Genomic DNA, 24,340 nt, shown 5'->3' with positions numbered 1-24,340 from the left:
ATTTTCCAGAGACTTCATTACAGAGCTGCAAGAAAGGTAACGAAGAAACCTGATAATAAAATGATGATCGTAAGTTCTGCTTGAAACAACGGCAGAGTTGATGAAACAAAGGAACAAAAGGATAACGAGAATAATATTTACGAACCACGGGTCTGTTAATTCTGTTAGGGAAAAAATGGGAGAGCGCATGTAGACAGCGATCGAAGACGAAAGGTATAAATCGTCCACATTACAAACCTGTTCGCTGTGTCATGCAGTTTTTCGAAGAGGCCCGGGTCGCCGGTTTTTCGATCGTTGCGCTTCGTTAGCACTGGCCGTAGAGTGTCACGTTATTATCAGCGTTCACTTGGGTGCCGCGTCCAATGGCAACGCGAATGCGAAAGATCGCGCGACGACTGATCTGCGCCAACTTCCACGACCTGCTAAAGCAAACGGTGGCCGCAAAATTGTACGAAGAGGAGGGATCAATGGGCGGCGAAGGAAACGCGTCGTTAATGCGTACAGATGCAGCCTTTGCCCACTCATCGATCCAATTTACCGATTGAAACAGTGCCATTCAACTTCCCTAAAGTCATTACCATTTAAACGATGCTGAAATAAAGCTATATAGCGTCCTTGACCATGGTGAAGCAAGGTCCTCAGCCTGGGGTGACTCATACTCGTAGGAAAGATGGACCTTGGATTCTCAGCTTAGTCAGCCTGATACATTTGTTTTGATAATTAACTTCCGGCTTGTAAACATATAGTTTACAGAATTGTACATTTACAGTGTAGGCGAAGAATCAACATATGTATATAGGTCAGTGTAGAAAGGTTTATCTGGGCAAATGGTTGACCTCCTCAGGAATTCTGGGTGAACGCAGTTAGGTACGAATGAAAAATTAATCGGACAAACGGTTGATCTCGTTAGCGTCACTAAGCGCAGTATACTAAAGCACGGGAGAAAGTGCTGAATGGGAAATTGAAGAACTCTCCGCTCGAATGAGCTTTCAAAGAAACCGTCCCGCGTAATGACTACACTAAACGCGAAGTCGACAGTAAGGACGACAGTGAAAAAGACGCATCGTCGAGATGGTTTTCCGGTAATTGGGAATTTTTATTTGTCGTGAAAAATATCGAACACTTCAAACAGAATGCTTGTCGGTGCGTTACGGAAACGTATTTGCGAACACGAGTGATAAATGCTTCATTGGACCCTTATTAACAGTTGCTCTTAGTCGTAGTTAGACTGCGAATTTTATGTATTCATGACAAAGAAACATTCAAAGAATTTAAGAATGTCTTCGACTGATTAAGATCGTTAGATCATAAAGATCCGCAGTCTAGTCGTAGTACACGCCAGCTATGCGCGGAACGTATGCACAGATTATACAAAATGAAATTCCCCTCGATAAAAATAAATGTCGTCGGTGATGATCGATGGATTCTATGATACGGATAATGATTAGGATGATCAAGTTATCGCGATCCCGTTCGGGGTATTCATATCTTCCTGCATTTGTGTTCGATCTCGTATTCGCGCGCACATCAGACTATACTCCAGCACGCCTATTCGCACGTTCATCTCAGAGATTTCGTTCTTCATCTTCGTAATCGTTTTCTTTATGTTTATTAGCGGAGCTGCGAGCAATTAATTGCAATTAATAGATAATATTACAATCACTCTAACGTGGAAGATACTCACTTCCATCCGTCATGCTAGATCCTCTCTCGTCCATCTCCTTCTTCACGTGCTCCAATTCTTCCGACAGTTTGTTGAAGATTCTCGTTCTTTCGGTGACACCACCGCTAACATCGCGATACTGTTCCTTGACCTTAGACAACTCCTCCTGGAGTATCTGATACTCCTTCAGAATCGGCTCCAATTGCCTATTCAAGTATGACTCTCTAGTTCTTATCTTGTCCAAGGTGTTCGACAATTCACCATGCAGTTTATCCAATTGACCCTTCGTTCCAGTGAGATTGCTTGCTATGTTCGTACGGAGCTGCTGCATCTGATCTATGTGAGATCGCCAGTCCCTCGAGTCTGAAACGAATTTTCATGGTTTTCGGTCATGATTCCACGAAAGCAAGTTGTTTCAGAACATTTTATTTTACAATTTGTACCTGTTTTAACAGTTACTTTTAGCTGAGGCAGAACTCTCTCCAGTTCCAATTGCCACTCTTCCCTGTTCGTTTTGGACTCCAAAATTTCGTCTGGTTTCATCAAATCGTTCTGAAAAGTATTTATAAGCATTCAAGTACAAAATCGAAACATTCATTCAATTTTACTCACAAAGTTCTGCCCATAAAGTTTAGTAATATCATCAACATGTAATATATCCTCTTCTTCGTCATCGTACTCAGCCATCATTTCTTCTTCCACCTTCTCTAGTATTAACTCTGCGTCATCATCCTCTATCTCTGGCTCATTGTTGGGCTCGTCAGGTGGTATTTCTACCCTAAATTTGAACAAGACATTAGTTTCAATCCTTCTTCGATCCCATATTAGTAGACTGCAGATTTTTAATATAAATTCCACAGTCTGCGTACTAGTGTAATTTAGATCATGTACTTTCTCCACTGAAATTTCAATACTTTCAGTGCCTCGTCAGCCAAGTTATCCAATACATAGATAGCATGATCACCACTGCCCTGCTTGAGCTTATTAGGAGGGAATTCTATGGGCACGTTGATCTCCCTAAGATAATCCAGTATCAATGCTATTGTAGAGTTAGGATCATCTGATTCTTGCGGGGGCTCAAAGTTTTTGCCAGCCTTTCTAATCAGCCAAGCGGCTAACGAGGTAAAAGTGTAAAACTGTTCTCCCGGGTTGGTCTGAGTTACAAAATAATTCCTGCACGCAATGCAACAATTTCATTACCAACTTGTACAATATAGAAGCTAGATTGTTTACAAAGTAGCTGCTCTATCTACCTATTTACAGCTTTTATCTTAAACTCTGGTAAAAACTCTGCGTCGTAGTTCAACAACTTCAGTTTCTCTAGCAGATCCTCCATCCTGACATACATAACGTAAGAAGCGGATGGAGAAGATCCATCTTCGATAACAATCTTTGGAGTGTCTCGAAACATTTCTGCAACGAGGATGTGTTTTATTATCACGCAAACATGTTGGTGCAAACAAAACAAGTATAAATAAGTGCGTAATTTATTTATTCACAGATATCCGTACAGCTTTACCTCTTGTTCTGTATTAATTCTGGAAAGGATCATGTATGCATATATAGAATTTATGTGTATCTGTAAAGAAAAGATTAGGCCCCATGCGTTAGGTGGACATTTTCGTTCTCAATCATGGAAATTTTCATGCCTCGACCACGTCGATCTTTTCGATCGTGCGACATATGGACATATATATGTAATATGTATATAGGCGGCCATTAGACTTTTCTTGTTTGAATGACGTCACCGAGGACTAGGGATATTCGTTCCGATAAGATAAGATCGCGTGTTGTTGCGAACCCTGAGTCGGCAAACTTCACAAAGCAAGTCCAATGATTGGAAGCTCCGTGAGTTGTTCAGTTTGTTGACTTTGATAATCGGTCATCTTTAGTTTTCGTTTAGAGTGGGCTGGCAAAGAAGGAAAAAATATTTATGAATCATCTAATGCGGTTGAACGTGTACTCATACTGATAGCTGATCAGAATGGGCCTATTATCCGATCCGCTGTTGTTTGTACTAGCTCTAATCTATACCGGTTCGGTACTTTTCCTTGTGGTGTATTTCGTATCCTTTTTATGTTCTTGCAACCGATTTACGATCTATACGATCGTTTTTAATTAATTTCTTTCACTCTGAGGTTGTATTCTCGTTTTTATACGTATCCGACAGAAAAAGGCGGATCTAGGGATTTTTGTGAAGGATCGTCCGTAACGGCGCCATATTCAAATTTCCTTCGACAACTGTACAGCTATTTTTAATCACTTTCCTTAACCCAATTATAGCTCCTTACTTTATCGGACCTAGAATGTGACTATTTAAATGCCCAGCAGTGTTGTTCAAAGCTGAACACGGTAACTTTGCTATATTATTATTCGTATTCGATAATAAATAGCTGTTCCTATACTGTTATTTTTAATCAGAATCTTTAATTCAGGTCGTATTGGCGATTAGTAGTTAATCAACTTGACTATCAATGTTTACAGTGGGTGGTACCAAAGCTCTCAGCGCATGTATTCTTAGAATTTATGTTGTTGACCCATGGCCAGTTAGTATTATTCGTGGTAAACTTACCAATGACGCTATGGTTACTATACGAATACTTTGGAGTGCCGAAAGGTAATCTGGGAGTCTATGATCCCACAGAAATTCACAATTGCCGTCAATTAAAGAGGCACATAAAGGATTGTATGATCTATCTTGGAAATTATCTTATATTCTTTTTTATTTACCTGTATTGGTGAGTATATTTAATGCAGTTTCGTTTCCGTATAAAAATTGAGAGCGAACAGATGGTCATTCTGATTCTTTGCACTTTTCAGCATGATCATTGCATTACTGAAAGGGGATCCGATCAATAGGAACGAAGCAGATATGGTGGAATCATAATATGTGTAATAATACTAGCTAATAGCATATAATATTTTACTTTTATACTCTTCCCTGTTTTACTTTTGGTCAGCCACAATTAATTGTTTATTATTTATTTTAAACGCTGTTAATACCAAATGGAATCTTTGTTAAGCTTTACAGAGGCGAGGACAGTTGTACAATCACATCTACTTTCCACTTGTATCATATTTCTCCAAGGACTGATATTTTTCTTAAATATAAGACTTTCATAAGATTATAAAAGGCTTCCATATCAATTTAATTGTAATGATATTACTCGTATTTTAACCTACGAACATGTATATCGTGAAGCAACAAAAAGAAAGAAATAATCTTTCTCGTATTCGATGAATATTTAAACGATGAGCATGAATTGTAACTGAGAAGCAGAATAATCATGATAAAAATTTAACATAATATCGGAATTCTTTTACTACATGACGGTCGTTCTATATTCTGAACGATATATCAAACGGTTTCAAAATAATAACTCCGGTGTCACGGGTACCGTTCGAGTGTAGCGAAGTACTCAATAGCTCGTTTATTCACCGAGCGTTAAATCAAATTGACTCGAGTTTAATGGGTGCGGGACAACAAGATCGGATCGATTTAATGAACTCGATGCAGTTGATTAGCTTTTTCTGCGTAGAGGGTGTATACACACTATGTATTTTTATCCGTGATCCAAATTAGAATGTGATAAAATAATCTGACCGGATTTCTCATATATTCAAATCGGAGAATTACGAAAGGTCGCGCTTTCTATTCGATCTACCGAAGCGTGATATTTCGGGACACCCCTAACTGTGGTGTTCTAAAGATTATTTAACACGCAACAGAGAAGCGTAAAATATGCGGGACCTGAGATCTTTCAACATTTAATTACGGAGCCGACGACGTGGAAGATTACGAGCACGGGAGGCATCAATCTGAGGTTCAGTAAACCTTCACTGGGTCACTTTTGACCCGCCTCCTTTCACTGCGTCTATCCAAACGGTACATTCTATAAAAATGTCTAAAAATTAAGATACATCGCCGGTCGCCTTACAAAATTGTTTAAAAAGATTTCGTGTATCTTCTGTGGCTGTAAGTGTACAATTTTATTTATTTTTTAAATTGTTCAAAAAGATCTTTTCTAGCTGCAATATTTTCTACATTTACCGTTTATTTTTCGATAATAAATCTGGTACATGTTCCCTTATAAAAATAACAAGATCTATTCTCCTATTGAAATACGTGCTGTGCTAAAGGTATCTATGCAATCATTTTTACTACTTCAATAATTGTGAAATAAAAAATCTGGGACCGGTCATTTTGACCGGTGGTGGAAATAGTTTGTCGACCGCGTTATACGGCAGTCTGAAAACGGAGTATCACGGTTCGCAGCGGATCGATGGTTTTCGGTGATTTACGGCGGCGGTAAAGCCATAAACCGCGGAAAAGAACAAACAGAGTAGAGAGAGAGAAGTATTCTCGGCTGGAGCGTGGCCGCGTACGATCAGAATAGAAGATCGTTAAGTGGCGGATATTCATTGAATATCAGGGTTCGCCGCCGTTAAAATCAATTTGAGCGCGGCGAGGCGCACGTGTGGTGCGTTCTAGCATGATCGTCGGCTGTCGGGGCCGCTTCGGGGCGGCATAGTGAGCGCCTCCTGGCGACGAGGGTAACGGTTTTGACGGATGACGGGTGACGGGTGGCGGTGCTCTCGGATCTGCTTGGATCGTCTTCGGTAGGGCGCGCGGAACGATGCTTTTCTGGACCAGGAGCTGAGTGCGCGAGTGCTCGCGGGTACGAAAACTTTCGCGGTGCATATTAATCGCGAGTTTGTTCGCTGTCGGAGAGCACCAGAGAACACCGACGTGATACGAGCGAACACCCATTCGCGGGACTTGTGTTCCTTCGGACCGTGTCGAATTCGTGATCCGTTGACAGTGGTTGGACGGTGTGTCCCGTGATCGTTGTTTTCCTCTCTGAAACCTGTTCGGTCGGCCGGAACCATCGACGGTTCGACAGCGACGTTGATGCTCGCCGAACAAACCGTCGAGAGACGGTGCCCGACGGAAAATCGGGACGGCGACGGCGACGTCGTCGTCGAGAGGCGTCTCTTGTCACGGGTCACCGAGCAACGGCGCTTGTCCAGGTAAGCTGGTTAACCAGACTCGCCTAATGCTCCACGGATCTTCGATGAGGCTTACGTCGACGTCGTCGCCGACGCTGTCACCGTTGTCGTGGTCAACGTCGCCGTCGTCGTCGTCGTCGTCGTTGCCGTTCTTCTCGCCGTCGCACCTGCCATCCTCGCCGCCGTTGAATCCTCTCACCTACACTACGTCATCGTGTTCTTCTTCATCAACGTTCCTTTCGTTGAAGTCATCGCTGTCGTCAGCAGTCTGGTTATCAACGTGCTTGTTATTGTTGACACTGGCTTAAAGCACAGCCCAGCTCTTTATCTCTGAGCCAGCCGCACTTTTCTTACGGAGTCTGCTTACCAATATACGCTGTCGGGATGGCTGGCACCAAGACGGCGGGCAGCGTCCTCCAGTTCAGGCCCATCGAGGTCTCGCAGATGCTACAGGATGGGGAGAAGTTCGTGAAGTGGGACGAGGTACTTATATCGCTATATCCATTGGTTTATTGTTTCTTAGTTGGGGAACAGTGTTGTGTCTTGGACAGTCGGTACATTTGTTTGTCTGTTCGCACAGGACTCCGGTATAGCTACCCCTGTTACGCTAAGGGTGGACAAGTACGGATTTTACTTGCACTGGGTGGATCAGAATAACGAGATGGAGATGCTGGATATCGCTATAATCAGAGACACTCGAACTGGGAAATACGCCAAAGTACCAAAGGTATTGAACACTGTATCTCGTAAACTTGTATCCTTGACCCTATGGATCGGAGTCGGAATGCTCGGAATTGCAGGTAGCTTTTTCTATAATTACATGGTGCTTTCGCGTGGTTGCTAATGACGCACAGCACCACCATACGATAATTATTGACAACTCTAAAAATAGAGCGTATTACCTACATTGTGTCCTCAATGCGGTTCATTCTTTTTCAGTCTTGCCTGTATTTGTGCTCAATGGGCATAATGGTAGTTGTGACGGGGAAAGAGATCAAAGTCTCTTATCAGTTCTATTTTCCTATAAATCAATACGCGGTCCACAAAGCTGTCTCATGCACAATTTCACAGTCACGTTAAAAGCTTATTGTAATGCGAGCTATTGTTGCCGGCGCGACGACGACGCGACGCGACGCGTGTAAACTAATTTAAAACATTGAAACTTCGCGTCGAGGTCGCGTCGCGTCGTCGTCGTAATTTTAAAGCGGACGCATTCGAATATAATACCGCTTGCTTCAACTTTCGAACTGGAAATGCTTTTTGCAGGACGCGAAGCTAAAGTCGCTCGTGACGATGGGCTCCCAAGACTCGTTGGAAGAGAAGACCGTCACGATCTGCTACGGATCCGATTTCGTCAACATAAATTTTATTAACTTTTGTACGACACGCGCGGAGATCGCGCAGCACTGGACAGAGCAAATTTTCCAGCTTGCATACAATTTAACTCTGCTCAACACCAGCACGACGATGTTCTTGCAGAAAGCGCATACAAAACTAACGCTGACAGCCGACAAATCGGGAAAGATTCCTGCGAAGAAGTGAGCACAATTTCTACATTGTTTGTTGTCTCTGTTGTCTGCGTGTTCGAATTGATCTACCGATATACCAATCAATCTGTACATCATCTATATTGTCGTTTTTCAGCATAATTAAAATGTTTGCGCAAAGTAAAGACGACCGCAAGCGTGTCGAGAAGGCGCTCGACATCTCCGGTTTCCCATCTGGAAAAGTAAGTGCTAAACTATTACTTCGCCGCGACAACTGGATCGCAAACACGTTTCACTCCGCGAGTGTTGACTCAAAACCACCTGTGTTTGTCTCTGATTTCCAGAACGACGTGATAGCGTTGCAGAAGTTTCAATTCGAGGATTTCTTCAACTTTTATAAGTCGCTCACACAACGCTCGGACGTCGAGAAGGTATTCGAGAGCATTGTAGGCAATAACAAGCGTAGACTAATGTCCGTGTCGCAATTTGTCGACTTCCTGAACAAAACGCAACGGGACCCACGTCTGAACGAGATCCTGTATCCTTACGCGAACGAGGCGAGGGCGAAGGATATCATAAGTCAATACGAACCAAATAAGTGTAATGCGAACCGGGGGCAGCTGAGCTTCGACGGTTTCCTGAGATATCTGATGAGCGAGGATAACCCGATCGTTGCCACAACGAAGCTCGAATTGTCCGACGACATGGACCAACCGCTTGCGCATTACTTTATAAATTCTAGTCACAATACATACTTAACAGGTTCGTCCCTCCCTAGCGTCCCGTAGTCAGTGTTTACCAAAGAACTACGTGGCAGTATTTATTTTACTTTAGCTATAGCCTAGCTAGATAGAATAGTATTTCCGCTGTTCCTTGTTATGACACCACAGGTGTGCGAGAATCTGAAAATGTCGAGTCGAGAATTATATTCGGGACGGATTCTTGAAAATTTCGGGATTCTCGAATATATCAGGATTCCCGGGAATTTTCGAGACTTTCCAAGAATATTCGAGGACACCTCTATATGGTACACATTCTTGTGCAACTTTCTAATTACCCGCTATTATCGCTTTTCCCACCGGATACCTATTAATAGGTTTTTAATGACTGCGTTATATCTCGCGGGCTGTAAGTTTGGTAAACACTGCACCGAGCAACTCGCCTCACGCTAAGCGAATGAGTACTGCAAGTAGGCTATTTTCGGTTGCAGGACACCAACTGACCGGAAAGAGTTCCGTGGAGATATACCGGCAATGTCTGCTGGCCGGTTGCCGATGCGTGGAGTTGGACTTCTGGAACGGGAAATTTGACGAGCCCGTCATTGTTCATGGGTACCGTAGAACTTGAACACCGTACTCTTTTAGACTATGTAAAAATCTGTATGCCACACGTTGTTGCAAGGAAACCATGTCCCTTCCAGATATACATTTGTACCTGAAATCTGTGCACGAGATGTAATCGAAGCGATTGCCGAAAGTGCTTTCAAGACATCAGAGTATCCTGTCATTCTTAGTTTTGAGAATCACTGTAATCCTAGGCAGCAAGCTAAAATAGCTCAGTATTGTAGAGAATTGTTTGGCGAGATGTTGCTTGACGCGCCATTAGAATCACATAAGGTATTTCCCTACACAGCTGTGCTATATTATCCATAAACACCGAGATTCATCGGTGACCGTTTCTTGTTCAGTTGGAGCCGGGTATGGAGCTGCCGCCGCCGAGTTTTCTGAGGCGCAAGATCATGATCAAGAACAAGAAGAAGCATCATCATCACCACAAGAAGCATAAAAAGAATCAACAGCAGACGCCAATCGAGCCCGAAGAGGCTCAAGAGAACGAGGACAACGGGATGACGAATCAGGTTGCCGAAGGAGAAAATAGCCCAGCCGCGGAACCAGCCAATCCTGAAGAGAACAGTGATCAGCAGATCGGAAATGGAGATATCGCACACCCACCCATGCTTCAACAGAGACAGGGTAGCAAGGACAGCGCCCAGGATGACGACGGTCAGTGTCCGAGAAGCAAACAAACCGTGAACGGAAAGTTTGAAACGCTTATCGGTTCCAGATGACGAAGAGGAGTCGAGCACCGAGGAGGAGGAGTCAAACGTGGAGGACATCAAACTGAGACTAGGCGACAAAGTGCCTGCGCCTGAGAAAGCAGCCAGTGCCAAAGAGACGGAGGCTGGGGCCGAGATCTCGGCGTTAGTTAACTACGTGCAGCCCGTTCACTTCAACACCTTCGAGTCCGCCGAAAGTACGCCCACGTTACCAATCAGGATCGTAAATAATTCGAGGCCATTTTTGCGCGAATGTTTAGGAATTTCTTTCCGCGAAACTATTGAACCTTTTGTACACGTGCTATTTTTTCCGAGTAAAAATAATCAAAATTACGTGAGTTATATATTTTTTTTGTAGAGTATGTTTTTTTCGCGATGAAAAACCAGAATACGCTCTGAATAGATCGCCGATGCTGTAACGCGGATTGTTGTTGCAGAAAAGAACCGTATGTACGAGATGTCGTCGTTCGACGAGAAACAGGCCACAACTCTTCTGAAGGAGAGGCCATTGGAGTTCGTGAACTATAATAAGCACCAGCTGTCGAGAGTGTATCCGGCAGGAACGCGGTTCGACTCCAGCAACGTCATGCCTCAGGTGTTTTGGAACGCGGGCTGTCAGATGGTTGCGTTGAACTATCAAACGCTCGGTACTAATAATGTTCATTGATAGAATTTTATAACTGTTATTGATTGATTCTGAACTTTATTTAATGTTCTTGCTATACAAATGTTCCAGATCTGGCCATGCAATTGAATCTGGGTATCTACGAGTACAATCAGCGGTGCGGCTACCTTTTGAAGCCGGAGTTCATGAGGCGAAAAGACTGCCGATTAGATCCTTTCGCCGAGTCGATTGTGGACGGTATTATAGCCGGAACGGTCCACATACACGTGATATCCGCGCAGTTTCTAACCGACAAAAGGGTGGGCACCTACGTGGAGGTGGATATGTACGGATTACCGGCGGACACTGTGAGGAAGAAATTCCGCACAAAGATTGTCCCCAACAACGGAATCAACCCGGTATACGACGAAGAACCTTTCGTGTTTAAAAAGGTAGATCGTGATTCTAATAGTTTTCCTACAAATTCGTTTCCTCGCCTGTACCGGTATTTTAATAAAATTCTGGTGTATACGTCAACCAGGTCGTACTACCGGACCTAGCATCCATCAGGATCGCCGCGTACGAGGAGTCCGGTCGCCTGATAGGCCACAGAGTGTTACCAGTGGTCGGACTATGTCCAGGATTCAGGCACGTGGCCTTGAGGACCGAGTGCGGCCAACCTCTGCCACTGGCGAGTCTGTTTCTGCACGTGATCGTCAAGGACTATGTTCCTGACGGTCTAAGCGAGCTAGCCGAGGCCTTAGCCAATCCCATCAAGTACCAGAGCGAGGTTGAAAAAAGAGAGAAACAGTTATCGGTTCTCACAGACTTCGGGGAGGACTTGTCCGATGACGATGTAAGGTTTGATGTAACCTTAGAGGAATTCTTTCTTACTAACTAACTGGGTGTCGTATACTAACAACCGTGTACTAACATTTTGTAGGATAACCCGAAAGTAAACGAGACACCAAGCTCCTCTAAACCAGCTGTAAGTTTGTCGGTTAGAGGATATCGTTGTGAATCGTTTGATTTTCAAATTGGGTATGCTTTGTTGCAGGAGGAGACGGTCAAGGCGAAGAGACTCCAATCCGTGTGCGAGCTGCCTGCGCTTGTGCCCACGAATACCAGTGGCCATGGGAGACCCTCAATTGCTGCTGTGAACGCCTCTGACACGCAAGACACGGAGGAGGGCTCTGCGACACCTGCCGCAGCGATTGTGGAGAGTTCTGTCAATAAGAGTCCCATTAACGCTAGCAGTGGTAAGCAATTGTTCCTATTGCCCCATATTATGCTACACATTTTAGTGGATTACAATTTTTAGTGGATTCATTGTTTATTGCAGCCTGCGACGAGATAATGGCGGAGTCGCTGGAGAAGTTAATGGAGAACAAGCAGGTGAAAGAGAGGAAGCTGGAGCTCGAGAAGAAATTAGAAATTCTCCGAAAGAAGCAGGAGAAGGAGAAGATGAGGGTGCAGTCGCAAAAAGGATCGATTGACGGCGAGAAGCACAAGTCTAAGTTTTACCAGCTACAAGCTGGCCACAAGCTAGTGAAGAGACTGTCAAATCGAAATATGTAAGACACTTATAATTAGTTACATCAAAACGAACACTCTTATGAATCTCTAGTTGTTTCTGCAGTTTCTCCAGCGAGGTGGGGCTGAGTACCTTGGCCCTCGCTGAGACCTCAGAGTGCCCGGACTTGGAGAATCGTGAAGGTAATGGTGGAGCACCAAAAGGATTGCCAAGGAGTCAGAGCGAGCGTTTGTTGGCCGTTTGCAAGGCTCATGTGCAACAGGAGAGAGAGCTTCAGGAGAAATACTATGACAGCGTGTTCGCGACCGTGGAGAAGGTGATGAAGACCTCGCAAAGTACCCAGTTGAAGACTCTGAAGGTCCTCCATGACCGGGAGACCGAGGACGTGATGAGGAAGCTGCAGGCTACTAGGCATGGCGAGGTAAAACGTTATTTATTATCACTGGACTGCGGATTTTTATATAACTTCGAGGAAAGTGAACATAAGTGCTGGTCAACGATTGCACCAAGTTTGGAGTTGCTGTGTTCAATAGCTTCCCTTTAAAAAATTCGCGAGTTCTACCTTGAACGTGCGTTTTCAGGTGAAGCAACTGGCGAAGGTACACAAAGACAAAGCGGAGTTGGATCGCATGAAGCGAGAGGTGGCGAAGATGACTGTGGAGAAGGGCGTGAACGAGCGCTCGCGATTGAAGGAGATCTATGAGAAAAAGAAGGCAGAGTTGGAGCGCCAGCACGAGGAGGTTCGGCAGAGGCTCGAGGAAGAGAGGGCCAAGGTTCTGAATCATTTGTTTGTGAACCGATAGTCTGTATCGTGCTTTATTTTGCCAGAGTAGAGATGAATGATTTAATTAATGTCTTAGATAAAGGCGAGTCTGATGGCCGAGTACAGCAGTCGCTGTAGCAAATACGAGAGCGGGGAGTTGCCATTGTCCCCGTCAGGTGGTACGAGTATGCCGGAATCGCTCAGCGGGAACACGTACTGAGCTGTGTGCGATCGACGACTTAGTCCCGACGTGAAATAATTTGAGGATTCGCGACGAGGATCCACGTGGAACGGATTTTGCCAGCGAGAAGCCGCTGGTCCTGCTCGCGAGACGAAGAATAATATGATCGCGCGTCGCTTCCTCCGGGAAAGAGGAGTCGCGCGACGGCCACGGGTAGGGAATTTGGTCGAGTCTACACTGTTACCTGTGTTTTTTGCTAACCCATAATTTCTCTCCATTTTCTCGCGCGTGAAAGAGGGAGTTTCTCTCGCGACGTGTACAGAGCAGCATTTACCAGAGTGTACGAAGCATTTGACGATAGACGAGAATAACATCGCTACGGAGCATAACGGGAGTATTCGAGCAAGCCGTTTTGTTCTCGCACCTTTGTCCAGAAAAGGTGTGCGCCGGGCTCTCAGGTCGGAATGATTGTCGCTTCGCGGAAGGTTATGATCTCAACTGGAGGGACAGACAGACAGACAGACAGACACGCGTCGCGTTTGTTCGCGAAACGAGGACGGTCGTCCGCTCGGGTTCGTTCGTTCGTTTCGTTCCGATCTTTGTCGATATTACTTTTTTACGCACAGTATTAAACGCACCTGTTGTTTTTCTCCATCCACGCTCGAGAGACCATCGCCACGACACACAAAAATACGAGAAACACACACACACACACACATACACACACACACGCAAGAAAGAGAAACAGAAACGGAGTCGAGTACAGAAGGGAAGGGTGTTCACCTCCCCCGCCTCTATAATAACTTTTTTCGGGAAGGCGCGAGTGTGTGAACGAGACCCACGCGCGCGGAAAAGAAGGTACACGATTCTAAATAAGAATAATCTTTCTAAGTGCTACTATTTAATCTTGTTATTATATGTATAAGGCGTTATTTAATTAGCGAGGTGACGAACGCGTTCCAAGATATTATACTCCGGGTTATACTCGTGAACGTTGCTGGAATCGATCGCTACATAATAATCGGACCTCAGGAAACTTGAATCTAGAGAGAACGAGAGAGAGAGAGAGAGTGCGAGAGACAGCGGCTGAGAGGAAGAGAACGCAAGATAGAATGTGAATTGCGAAGATTGTATGCGAGGAGGATGAAATCTCTTTTTTGGCCTAGACGGTAAGGAACGCATGAGTCGAGTCAAAGTTTCGGATGGGCGCGTGCGTGATCTGATATATTTTCTGACTGAAAGTACTCCGTATAAAGACATTTTTTCGATACGTTAGCCTGTATCTTAAACGCTAAAGAGATATCGTATTGTGTAGAGAGAAGCAAACCAAAAGATTCGATGGAGATTAGAGAGAGAGAGAGAGAGAGAGAGAGAGACACGCGAATAATTGAGACAGGTAAAATAATCAAGAAGCAAGGAAACATCGACAAGAACGTTTCCAGCGTTTTGTATCGTGATTTCTGGGCCCGCGGCCAGAATGACTGGCTGAGAGGCAATACGATTTTTGGGGCGAGCCTCTTTCTAGGAAGACAATCAAAAATGTTACGCCGTAACATTGTCCTTGTTGTTTCTAATCGTAACGGTATTTTAAGCAACTCGATATTACACATACATATATATATATATATATACATATATATATATATATATATATTCTTATTAGGTATTACGGAAGCTAGGATTAACGACACTGCGCGTTGTAAATCTTCTCCCGTGTGATCCATCTCGTTATTTATTATTTCGTGTGAGGAGAATTTCAACAAAAATACTAAAAGAATCGTCGAGATACGCGGGAAGTATCTGATTAAATAAAACTGCGAGCTTTTTGCAAAGACACGTCGGCCCTCGCCGGCAAGACAATGTGTATATATATGGATACGTACAAGCGCATGATCGTGTGTGCACACGCACGTACACGCGACGCGGAGAAAAGACTATTTCACCTGAGATGCTGGCGAAACGCGTTGCACAAACTGTTACTTCTTCATTAAATCACTTCAACGTGACTGTCTTTATTAATACTGATAAAAATTAGGTGGAAATTTGTAAAAGAAAAAAAGACAAGAGCTTTTCTGAGCTCTGATATTCATCCTACTGCGTTCCCAGGGTCCATTTGACTCTTGCACATTATTGTATCTTTAATAATATTGCTGTACAGTATTCTTATGGTGTCAAGTTCAGAATGTACTCGTTTAACACTAAATTTACGTCCGTATCTTAAAGAAAACACGTTAAAAATTACCACTACTCTTTCAATTTTTGTTTTTATGTTTTACAAAAACGTAAAAAAATTGTTTCCGGTGTTCTCCGCACAATGAAAAATATATAGCTCGTTCGAGGATCACAGTAGGATTAATTGCAGACAATTCAAACATTTTTTAATGGAAGGGTTGATATAATTTGTTGGATTTTGTGGCCGCGTTTTGGAGCATCTCACGCCAGCGTTGCGTCGAGGGCAGATCATTGAAATTCCCTTCGATTTGGAGACTGAAACCGATCCTGAATCGTTGATAAGCTATATTTGTCTACCGTTGGATAGTTTCGCCGCCGTCGCTTTATTTACTCAAAACGGGACGTTTTTTACATATATGTCGGGAAAAGTTATTACGGTCCCTCCCCGCGCCTCGATAAGTATCCAGTAACGTATTCAGTGGCATTTAGGGTGGTTCGGCTACGGATTTCTCGCGGAGGAGATAATAGTAGAGAGAGGAGACTCAACACGATAAAGAATACTATCGGGACTCGGAGAATATGTGATCTGATTGTGAGAGCGAGAGAAGAAGGCGTTGTTTTCCGTTGACGTGAGAGAGTATAGAATACGATCGAGGCCGCGAGAGGCTTCGCGATCCGTTTCGCTTCTCCGCCTCGATTTTCGCGATCATCGCGTTTCCTCTCTCAAAAGAAGAGTTACCATTTTTATTTTTTCGTTTCTTCCACGGGCGACGAACTGCGCGTCGCTCACGTCGGTGTGCTCGATCGAGGACGCTCGACCGGGATATATGAAACACAGTGATAAATCCATGTAGATGACGCGAGATATGTAGGACGTAAGGCGGGTAATGTTTAATTAGGTCCGACGCGAATCGATCGCGCTTTAACGTTGAACCTACCACACGACTGACCGGTTTTGTACATTTTGTTTCGCCATTACTCGGATCACGAACACTTCTCCGTGGATGATGATCGAATGAATTTGTTTCGTATCGATTTCTATCGTATAAATCAATTGAATCTTGTCATTTTTATAAGGCAATATGCGAGAGACAGTGACCGGTGGGTTCAGTGTTAATCTGCGCGAGATCATCAGAAGTTTCTATAACGCGTAATCGATTTTTACGCAGTCTGCATAGTTTGTACAAAATGGGAAAGGGCGAGGGAGGCGTTGGCAGCGATTAGGCTCTTTGACAAGTGCTGTTGGGATCGGAGAAAATTGTAGTGGACACGGACAGAGATATAAAAAAGTCTTATTAACATCTGACATATACATTGTGCAATTTATTCATACAATATAAATTTAATAATGTAGTGCGAAGGGTTGATAAGCTTAACAAGTCGGAAATATTCGAACAATGTATTCGCAGTTTTGTATTTCATTCATTTCCGTCTAGTTGCAATTACCGTTTGAATTTGATACATTTAATAAAATCAATTTTTTGGCGACTCCTCTATCAACTACAATATCAATGTGTGTTCTATTTAAACATTTTCATCGGGTCTGCAAACTTCTCGCTTCCCGACAGTACCTCAGACTGAATGAATCTAAAACCAAGGTAAACCTTCTCAAAACCTATACAAATCGCTGGCATAGTCTCTCTCGTCCTCGTCACGCAGACTCTGTGGAGATCGCTCTATATACACATAAATGATAAAACTATACGTAAGCGTACATGTTCGTATACACATTAAATGCGTGTGTCAATGTTTTTCCGATCGTTTAGTCGCAAACGATGCGCGTCTGCCACGTTCTCGCGATCATCAGCGCGATCCTCGATGATCCAGCACTGATGCTCGCGAGTGTACGGTGTGGCAATGCTTCCAACGCTTCGTAGTCGAAAGCGAAACGTTCAGGAGTGATATCGGACTGTGAGAGCTGTTCCTCGATTAGCCATGTACTCTTCGTTGATAACTGGACCGCGGGCTTTGTGCACTTATCGCGTAACTAAATGCATGAAACATGAAACAGTAATCACCTTACGAATCATTTAAAAATGCTGTTGCAAACGGATAAATTCAATATACTCAAGCTAAAAGAGAACGAACACGTATATATATGTTGTTAGCGGAATAGAGTTTTGTTTAACTGCGGTTGCTTCTGATATTGCATAAAGATTCGCGGTCCATCGATAACTGTTCCGTTCGCGCGAAAAGAAAATCGCAGGACCGAGCTACTGTCGCTGTCTGAAGGACATCGGTGAGGACTTCCGGTTCTCTTCCGGTGGATGGAAATCGTTTCAGCCGGAAATCCTGACCACGCTCGGTCCACGTCTGTCGTAGATCAACTTGAATCGTGAACAGCTGTTGTCCGCGATTGGAATTGATTTACGAGGGTCGATCCTTTTCGCGACAATGATTATTTCGCGTGTAATTATCGCGTACTCGCTCAGGACGAAACGGGGTCCTTCCGGTCTTCGTCCTCTTCCTATATTCCTGTATACGGTGATATGGAAACCGTTGATACGTGTTTAGTTTCCCGGCGTTATGTATATTACAAGCAAAACCGTGTACCTACCGTGTAAGCATAAAGACTAGGTTACGAGGACAGATATTATATATCTATATATATTCATGTTGATATATTATGTGTTGTTGCTGTTGATGTTGTTAACGGTAGATATAGCGATAAAGGTGGCAGTAATAGCGTAGTCGTTGTTCGTTTAGGATTAAACGCGAGACTATAGTTTGCGCGCGATCTGTAAACGCGGGACGAGCGAGCGATTCCTTTCAAAGACTCGGTCGTGTATTCACTTTTTTTAAACGGTTTCGCCGGCCGGCTGTGTTCACGCTCGTTTATTGTTCCGTCGACTATGGAGACAGATTAGTTTAAGTTCTACTTTAAGCCTGCGCTTCTCTTGCCAATAGCTATCCCTGTTTTATCTGTGGACGCGGCGATCACTGTGTCTCGGACGATTTGAACCTATTCATTCAACAATTGTTAGAGCGTCGATGCTGGCTCGGTTGACTCGGTTGACTCGGTTATTCATTCGTTAGCCGGTGGATTGTGGTGTGGATGTATACAGATAATAAGGAGGTAAAATTCAATACAAATGTTTCCAATAATTGACGCAGGCAATTTTTATTTAGCATGAAGATCCACAGTCTAACAATTAAACATTTGAATCGGAAAGAGGATTGAACAATCGTCTGGAAGAATATAAATTATCGTAAAAATATAAAATGTAAAATTTCTCACACATGAGTTGTTAAAGTGAGCAGGTTCAAAGACGTTTTCGAGCGAAAACACGGCAAAAACCAGTCAATGAAGTCGCGAAGGCGGCGTGGCTCGAAGCTTGCCAAAAATTTGAACGTTCCCATAAGGGCGCGCCACCTGGTCGACCGTCCCTCCGTAATCGCTCGTCCGTCTCGCGGACAACGACGAGCATAACTGAACGTGTTATGCTCGTTCATGTAATCTTGAAACGGCCTATCGACGATCGTAGCGGTTTAACGTCGCTGACGTTCCTTTCGCTGACTGTTCTCGCGCGTTTCCCGGAGACTCTCGCTCCGAACGATAATTCTCGACGGTCACGAAAAAAAAAAAAAATGGAAAACTAAAAGAAAACAGAACCGAACTCGTTCCGTTTCCACAATTCTCGCGCGCGTCCTTCCTCCACTCCCTGGATATATCCTTTGGCTTCCGCGGCGGCAACGAGCACCATCGTGACAACGATTCTTCGTACCTGACACGGAATTCCACGCTTTCCCCCCGTAGCGTCACGCTCGCGCACAAATTGCTCCGTTACCGCACAATTTCGCGAAATTGTTCTCGGATCTCGTGCGAGAATCCAGAATGAAACAGGTCGCGACTGCTCCGTAGCGGCTCGAGCGACGCTACGGAGGGAAAACCGGGTTCGTTCAACCGACCGTCGGCTCTGTCAATTCTTCGATGCTTCGAATACTACTACTGTCGATGTTCAATGTGATTTCCAACGCGAACCGAGCGTTCGTTCTCTGTATATGTGTCTCTTATATGCTCGTTTTTCTGTATGCATCTCTTGGCGGTGCAGAGCGACCTCGATAGTTGTTCCTTGATGGTGGTAGGTCAGTGCAAAAAGATTTCAGATACAGCAGAGAATGCTTAACGTATTTTATTGAAATGAATTTATTTGGGAAAAAGAGAGCAGTTGGAGGAAGTGAGATGATTGCGAGCATCTTCGGTGGAGTTCTTGTGCAACTGTCGAGGCACTGCTGTACTTCGCTCGCCAGTAGGCAGATGTTTCCTCAGTTTCGCTCAATGACGCCGGTCGGCGACGACCAGGATGGCGGTTAGGGTTGTTAGCACTGTCCAGAGGGTCACTTTTGAGAATATTTTGATGTTTCAAATTCTTTTTGTTTTATCAAGTACCACTTAAAAACCGTTCTCTAGTTATCCTCGCATTAAAGTTCGAAAGTAGAAGTTCATTCTATTTGTAATACGTGTTAACAACAATGAAAATTCGTCCAGCTTCTGAGAAGACTTTTGTACAATCTCTGGTGGTTAAAAAGTGGCTGTTTGGACGGTCGGCATAGTAATGGCGGACGAAGCCAAGGGATCGAGAGAGCACTCGTATTTGACCGTTTCTATCTTCGTGTATAGTCTTGCCAATCGAAAGTTTCTCGCGTTCCATCGAGCATCAATTCTGCGTATAGTTCTCACTGTGAACGGAAGCGTCGTGGCTCGAGGCTCGAGTTTTTCCTCGCGTTTTCCTCTTTCCCCGCTGCTCAAGGAACCTCTCTAAGCGATCCTATATTTTTCCGGGGCGTTTTGCGGTTTTATCGTTCGCCGGTGCTCGAGCTAAATTTATTGTTCCCTTCGTAAGAAGCGTGGAAAGAGAGAACGAGAGAGAGAGAGGGAGAGAGATAGAGAAAGATAGAGATGGAAAGAGAGAACGTTATCGATCCGTGCGCGGAATATTTACGGACGATTAATAACGCTTGATCCGTTTGTGTCCCGCGAGGCTTGCGCGCGACTTGTTTCTCTTCTGCAAATTAGAGCGGCGCGTCGCAGTTTGTTTTCCCTCTCGACTTCCACGCAGGGTCGATTTCTTGTCACGCGACGAGGAAAATGAAGGGTTTCGTCCTTTCCTCCCGGCCGCGCTTGTGTATATACGTGTGTGTCCACCGTTCTTTCCTTTCTTTCGTTCTTTCTTCCTCGCTCAAACTCTCTCTCTCTCTCTCTCGTGTTCTCTCTCGGGATCTCTCCCCGTTAATTGCCCGTGCAAAACCGTGCGTACCTATTAGCCGTAATTTACGAGTTGCTTCCACATTAGATCGGGGCCTCCGCCGCGGAGGGATCCGAACTGTTGTAACGTTCTCAAGATTCCACGCCGATACATATTTTAAGGCCGCTTTTATACGCCGAGCGCCGCGGCGCGCGCGTCAATTGATTTACCCCGGCAATTGAATTTTTTACGGAAGCTGCCTCCGCGACCGCGATACAACAACGAGGGGCGGAGGAAACATCGCGATTGTTCCCCGTCAAGGATTTACAACATTATCGCGCCGGCCAACCGGGATCGATAACAAGATAGCGAGAATAGAACGCATCGCGGCGCGTCACGGATACTTGCCACCTGTTTCGACTAATCGCCTTCGAAAACTTCAAGCATTCTCTGTTCTTACGATGGCTCGCGAATTTTTTCGAGTGTACCAGCACTCTTCGGGCTTCTGTCGTCTTCCCTTCGGTAGCATGCCTTCAATTAATCGAAAATTCTTTGGTGAAAAAGGCTTCTGAATTTTACCAATTGTGTTTGAAGAGTTGTTTTTGTTAAAGGCTTCCGAATGTTCATAGACGTTTTGAACAGTACTGTTTTCTCCCATTCTGTCTCGTTTCTTCCGCAATTTACGTGTACGTACTCCCTCTTATAATTATAGAAGAGCCTCGAATCAGACACGACGCACACGTTTACAGGAATCTCAGATGTCTCAGCTCGTTCTCGGCTCTCAGAGCTAGATCCGTGTTTAAAACCGGGCGACGGTCGTTTTCGTCGCTGCCCCGGCGGATTCGCACAGAACTTCCGTAACGATAAGAATTTTTTGAGCCGTTTTATATAACATGTGTCTACACAACCACCGACCGGTCCGAACTTTTTCGATGCGTTTCCCTTTGGACTGTTTTCGTACGTTTCGGAATATTTTTCGATTTCGACGCATTTACAATTGTTTCGCTTGACCGTAGATGTGCGCTAGACTGTAGTCAAATGGACGACGCCGCGACGCTGTTGGGTGCACCAGTGCGATCCTGATTCGAACCTATCGTACACATACTAACATTACTGATCATTAGAATTATTGGCGGTTCTATTTGTTTGTTGGTAACTCTTTCAAAATTTCGTTCACATCTGTTTATTTGAACGTGGTTTTATTAACTATCGTGCAATTTTTGTAGCTTGACTGGGTCTTGGATAGGAAAGTATCATGTTTGGATCGCTATGGAGGATCCAGGAAATTGGAGGAAGTTGATTAGAGGACACAAGGAACTTCATGCACTAATTTCTAGAAAAGAGAAGACCCGGAAAGACTTGGAAATTAGAAGAATGTGGACATAGTCAAATTTATGAAATCAAGAAAATCATTTTTAGTAGACTGTCACAAGCGAAATTGAATACTTCCAATTTTTAAATCGGAGACTTACAAATTGGACCTATAAATTCAAGAAAATCATTTCTAAAAGACAAGCCAAATTGACTAGGTCCAATTCTAAAATCGAAGACTTACAAATTGGACCTATAAATTCAAGAAAATCATTTTTAAAAGGCTGTCACAAGCAAAATTGTCTAGTTCCAATTCTAAAATTGAAGACTTACAAATTGGACCTATAAATTCAACAAAATCATTTTTTAAAAGACTGTCACAAGCATAATTGACTGGTTTCAATTCTAAAATCGAAGACTTACAAATTGGACCTATAAATCCAAGTAAGCAATGTTTAAAACATTGTCACAAGCCAAATTGACTAGTTTCAATTCTAAAATCGAAGACTTACAAATTGGACCTATAAATTCAAGAAAGCAATGTTTAAAACATTGTCACAAGCAAAATTGACTAGTTTCAATTCTAAAATCGAAGATTTACAAATTGAACCTATAAAATCAAGAAAATCATTTTTAAAAACTATGTCCAGCAAAACTGGTCAATTACGGTCGGCTTTCGTTGCAGGCCAGAATAATTGACATAGAGAAATTGTTGGAAAATATACATCTATTAGTTCAGTTGGGATCGCACAGGAGCAGTCAAAAGCGATCGATCTGATCCAGGAATTCCTACGACCCTCTAACGGGTAGTATAGTTTGTGACCCGTGTTAGAACTCAAACCGGATCGCTTCCGTTTAGAATTTTCGGTACTGCTTTCGTAAAAGGTCATTGGTCCAGTAGCACCGTGAAACCATTTCGGAGAAGGCATGTTCTAAGGTAACCACTGAGTTCTATAAATGTTGGTATCGCTGCCAAAATGGTCTCGGGTGCCAGTGACACTGTGCCAATGCCTCGGGAGAGGTTTCACGGTGCCGGATCGATCGATGTCCACGGTTCCAAGCAGCTTTTAAAACTTGGGTGTGTGTTTCTAGGAGGGAAGCGTTAGCGAAATTGTTACTACCCTGTGTATGGTTACCACGTAAGCACCGCAACAGATCCACTTATTACCCGTACGACGATATATGAGTTTTAAACGATATTCTATAAATGGCTGTACCGTATTGTAAAATCAAAGATATATAGTGTACAATAAAGTTTAGTGTTGTAGAAACGACGCTGAACCTTGCACCGTCGAACCCAGTACGATTCCTGGTGCGTTCTCCATTTTTACTTGGAATTTGTTCCATCCTTGCGCCTGAAATTTGTTCCATCCTTGCGCCTGAAATTTGTTCCTTTTCGTTGGTGAGTACTGTATCATTTTTTTAACCAGGTATTTGTTCACTTTATTACATAAATTGTCAGGTGGAGCGTAATTTATTATTTGGGATATTCTAGGAGGTCTAGGATTAGAAGAGGACGTAAGATTACAAAATTACAGTCAACAGTTTCCACTGTAGTGATCATTTATCAGAAGAAACTTTAAGAAATGGATCCTCAAGCGAGGATTGGAAAACTTAATATAAAAGAGACATATTTTAAAACTTTTTTATTTGGGCCCTTAATGCGAAAATTTAAAATATACGTTTTGTAGATCTATTTTAGTTATACACTCGCTGAAAATTTCATCGAAATCGGTTGACGCAGGAAATAACGACACGCATCGAAAGATGTAAGAACCTGTGGATTTTAAGCAGAGACTGATCAAAAGTCGTGAAAACTACGATTTTCACAATTTTTAATCGCTTGTAGTGTGTCATATATTTTAAATTTTCATTAAGTGCTCAAACAAAAAAGTTTTAAAACATGCCTTTTTTATTTTTGCCCGTAACCTGGTAAATTACAATATTTGGAGAATCTTTTTTGTGCTTATCATTTCGTAAACTTCTGATTAGTAGGTTCTAACTTGAATGGTGGGGGTTTAGGAGTTCTTAGGGCTAGGATGATAAGGTCAGAGTTTTGAAATTGACGTGTCCAGGCAAAGTTTCGAATATGATGCGGCAAGGACAAAGGTTGAGGCAGAGTTTGAGGATGAGTCGACGATGAAATCATGAGTTTGTACAGTGAAAACAACAATGGTATGATTACAGCATTGGAGATCGTTGGCTGTGCGTGATGATAACGATCGGCGAGAGTAAAGCAGTGATTATACATAGATAACGCGTTCACGATCGTTACGATTCGGCTGATTTTCATTGCCATGGGCCACTGGGTAGAAAAGGCTTTAGGAGAAGGAAATTTGAAAATGGGTGAGGACAAACGGCACCGTATGATCG

General features: G+C 43.6%; 3 protein-coding genes across 5 annotated transcripts; 2 read left to right on the top strand and 1 right to left on the bottom strand.

The window, feature by feature from the left end:
* Nucleotides 1-1,453: 1,453 nt before the first annotated feature.
* Ift57 (intraflagellar transport 57) lies at nucleotides 1,454-3,360 on the bottom strand. The gene is made up of 7 exons (XM_076440626.1): nucleotides 3,183-3,360; nucleotides 2,917-3,076; nucleotides 2,555-2,836; nucleotides 2,276-2,441; nucleotides 2,107-2,215; nucleotides 1,685-2,026; nucleotides 1,454-1,620 (listed from the first exon to the last, which is right to left on the bottom strand). The coding sequence occupies exons 2-7, from the start codon at nucleotides 3,072-3,074 to the stop codon at nucleotides 1,454-1,456; spliced, it is 1,224 nt and encodes a 407-aa protein (XP_076296741.1). The 5' UTR covers nucleotides 3,075-3,076; nucleotides 3,183-3,360.
* A 225-nt stretch (nucleotides 3,361-3,585) lies between these two features.
* On the top strand, nucleotides 3,586-4,970 carry Cnir (cornichon-like protein). The gene is made up of 4 exons (XM_076440664.1): nucleotides 3,586-3,728; nucleotides 3,947-4,015; nucleotides 4,148-4,401; nucleotides 4,484-4,970. The coding sequence occupies exons 1-4, from the start codon at nucleotides 3,648-3,650 to the stop codon at nucleotides 4,548-4,550; spliced, it is 471 nt and encodes a 156-aa protein (XP_076296779.1). The 5' UTR covers nucleotides 3,586-3,647; the 3' UTR covers nucleotides 4,551-4,970.
* A 1,051-nt stretch (nucleotides 4,971-6,021) lies between these two features.
* Nucleotides 6,022-23,238, top strand: Plc21c (Phospholipase C at 21C). Of its 3 annotated transcripts, none has more exons than XM_076440536.1 (18): nucleotides 6,025-7,156; nucleotides 7,254-7,400; nucleotides 7,940-8,211; nucleotides 8,318-8,402; nucleotides 8,505-8,922; nucleotides 9,371-9,491; nucleotides 9,581-9,776; nucleotides 9,848-10,163; nucleotides 10,225-10,413; nucleotides 10,654-10,863; nucleotides 10,953-11,272; nucleotides 11,362-11,676; nucleotides 11,764-11,808; nucleotides 11,878-12,079; nucleotides 12,163-12,394; nucleotides 12,448-12,775; nucleotides 12,936-13,127; nucleotides 13,215-23,238. In XM_076440536.1, the coding sequence occupies exons 1-18, from the start codon at nucleotides 7,058-7,060 to the stop codon at nucleotides 13,335-13,337; spliced, it is 3,810 nt and encodes a 1,269-aa protein (XP_076296651.1). In that variant the 5' UTR covers nucleotides 6,025-7,057; the 3' UTR covers nucleotides 13,338-23,238. The 3 variants fall into 3 exon arrangements, with proteins under 3 accessions (XP_076296653.1, XP_076296651.1, XP_076296652.1); XM_076440537.1 differs by having other exon boundaries at nucleotides 6,043-7,156; nucleotides 12,460-12,775; XM_076440538.1 differs by lacking the exon at nucleotides 11,764-11,808 and having other exon boundaries at nucleotides 6,022-7,156.
* Nucleotides 23,239-24,340: the final 1,102 nt, after the last annotated feature.

The sequence above is a fragment of the Lasioglossum baleicum genome, chromosome 16, assembly GCF_051020765.1.
Source record: "Lasioglossum baleicum chromosome 16, iyLasBale1, whole genome shotgun sequence".
Classification (NCBI taxonomy): domain Eukaryota; kingdom Metazoa; phylum Arthropoda; class Insecta; order Hymenoptera; family Halictidae; genus Lasioglossum; species Lasioglossum baleicum.
This window is presented reverse-complemented; position numbering and strand designations above follow the sequence as displayed.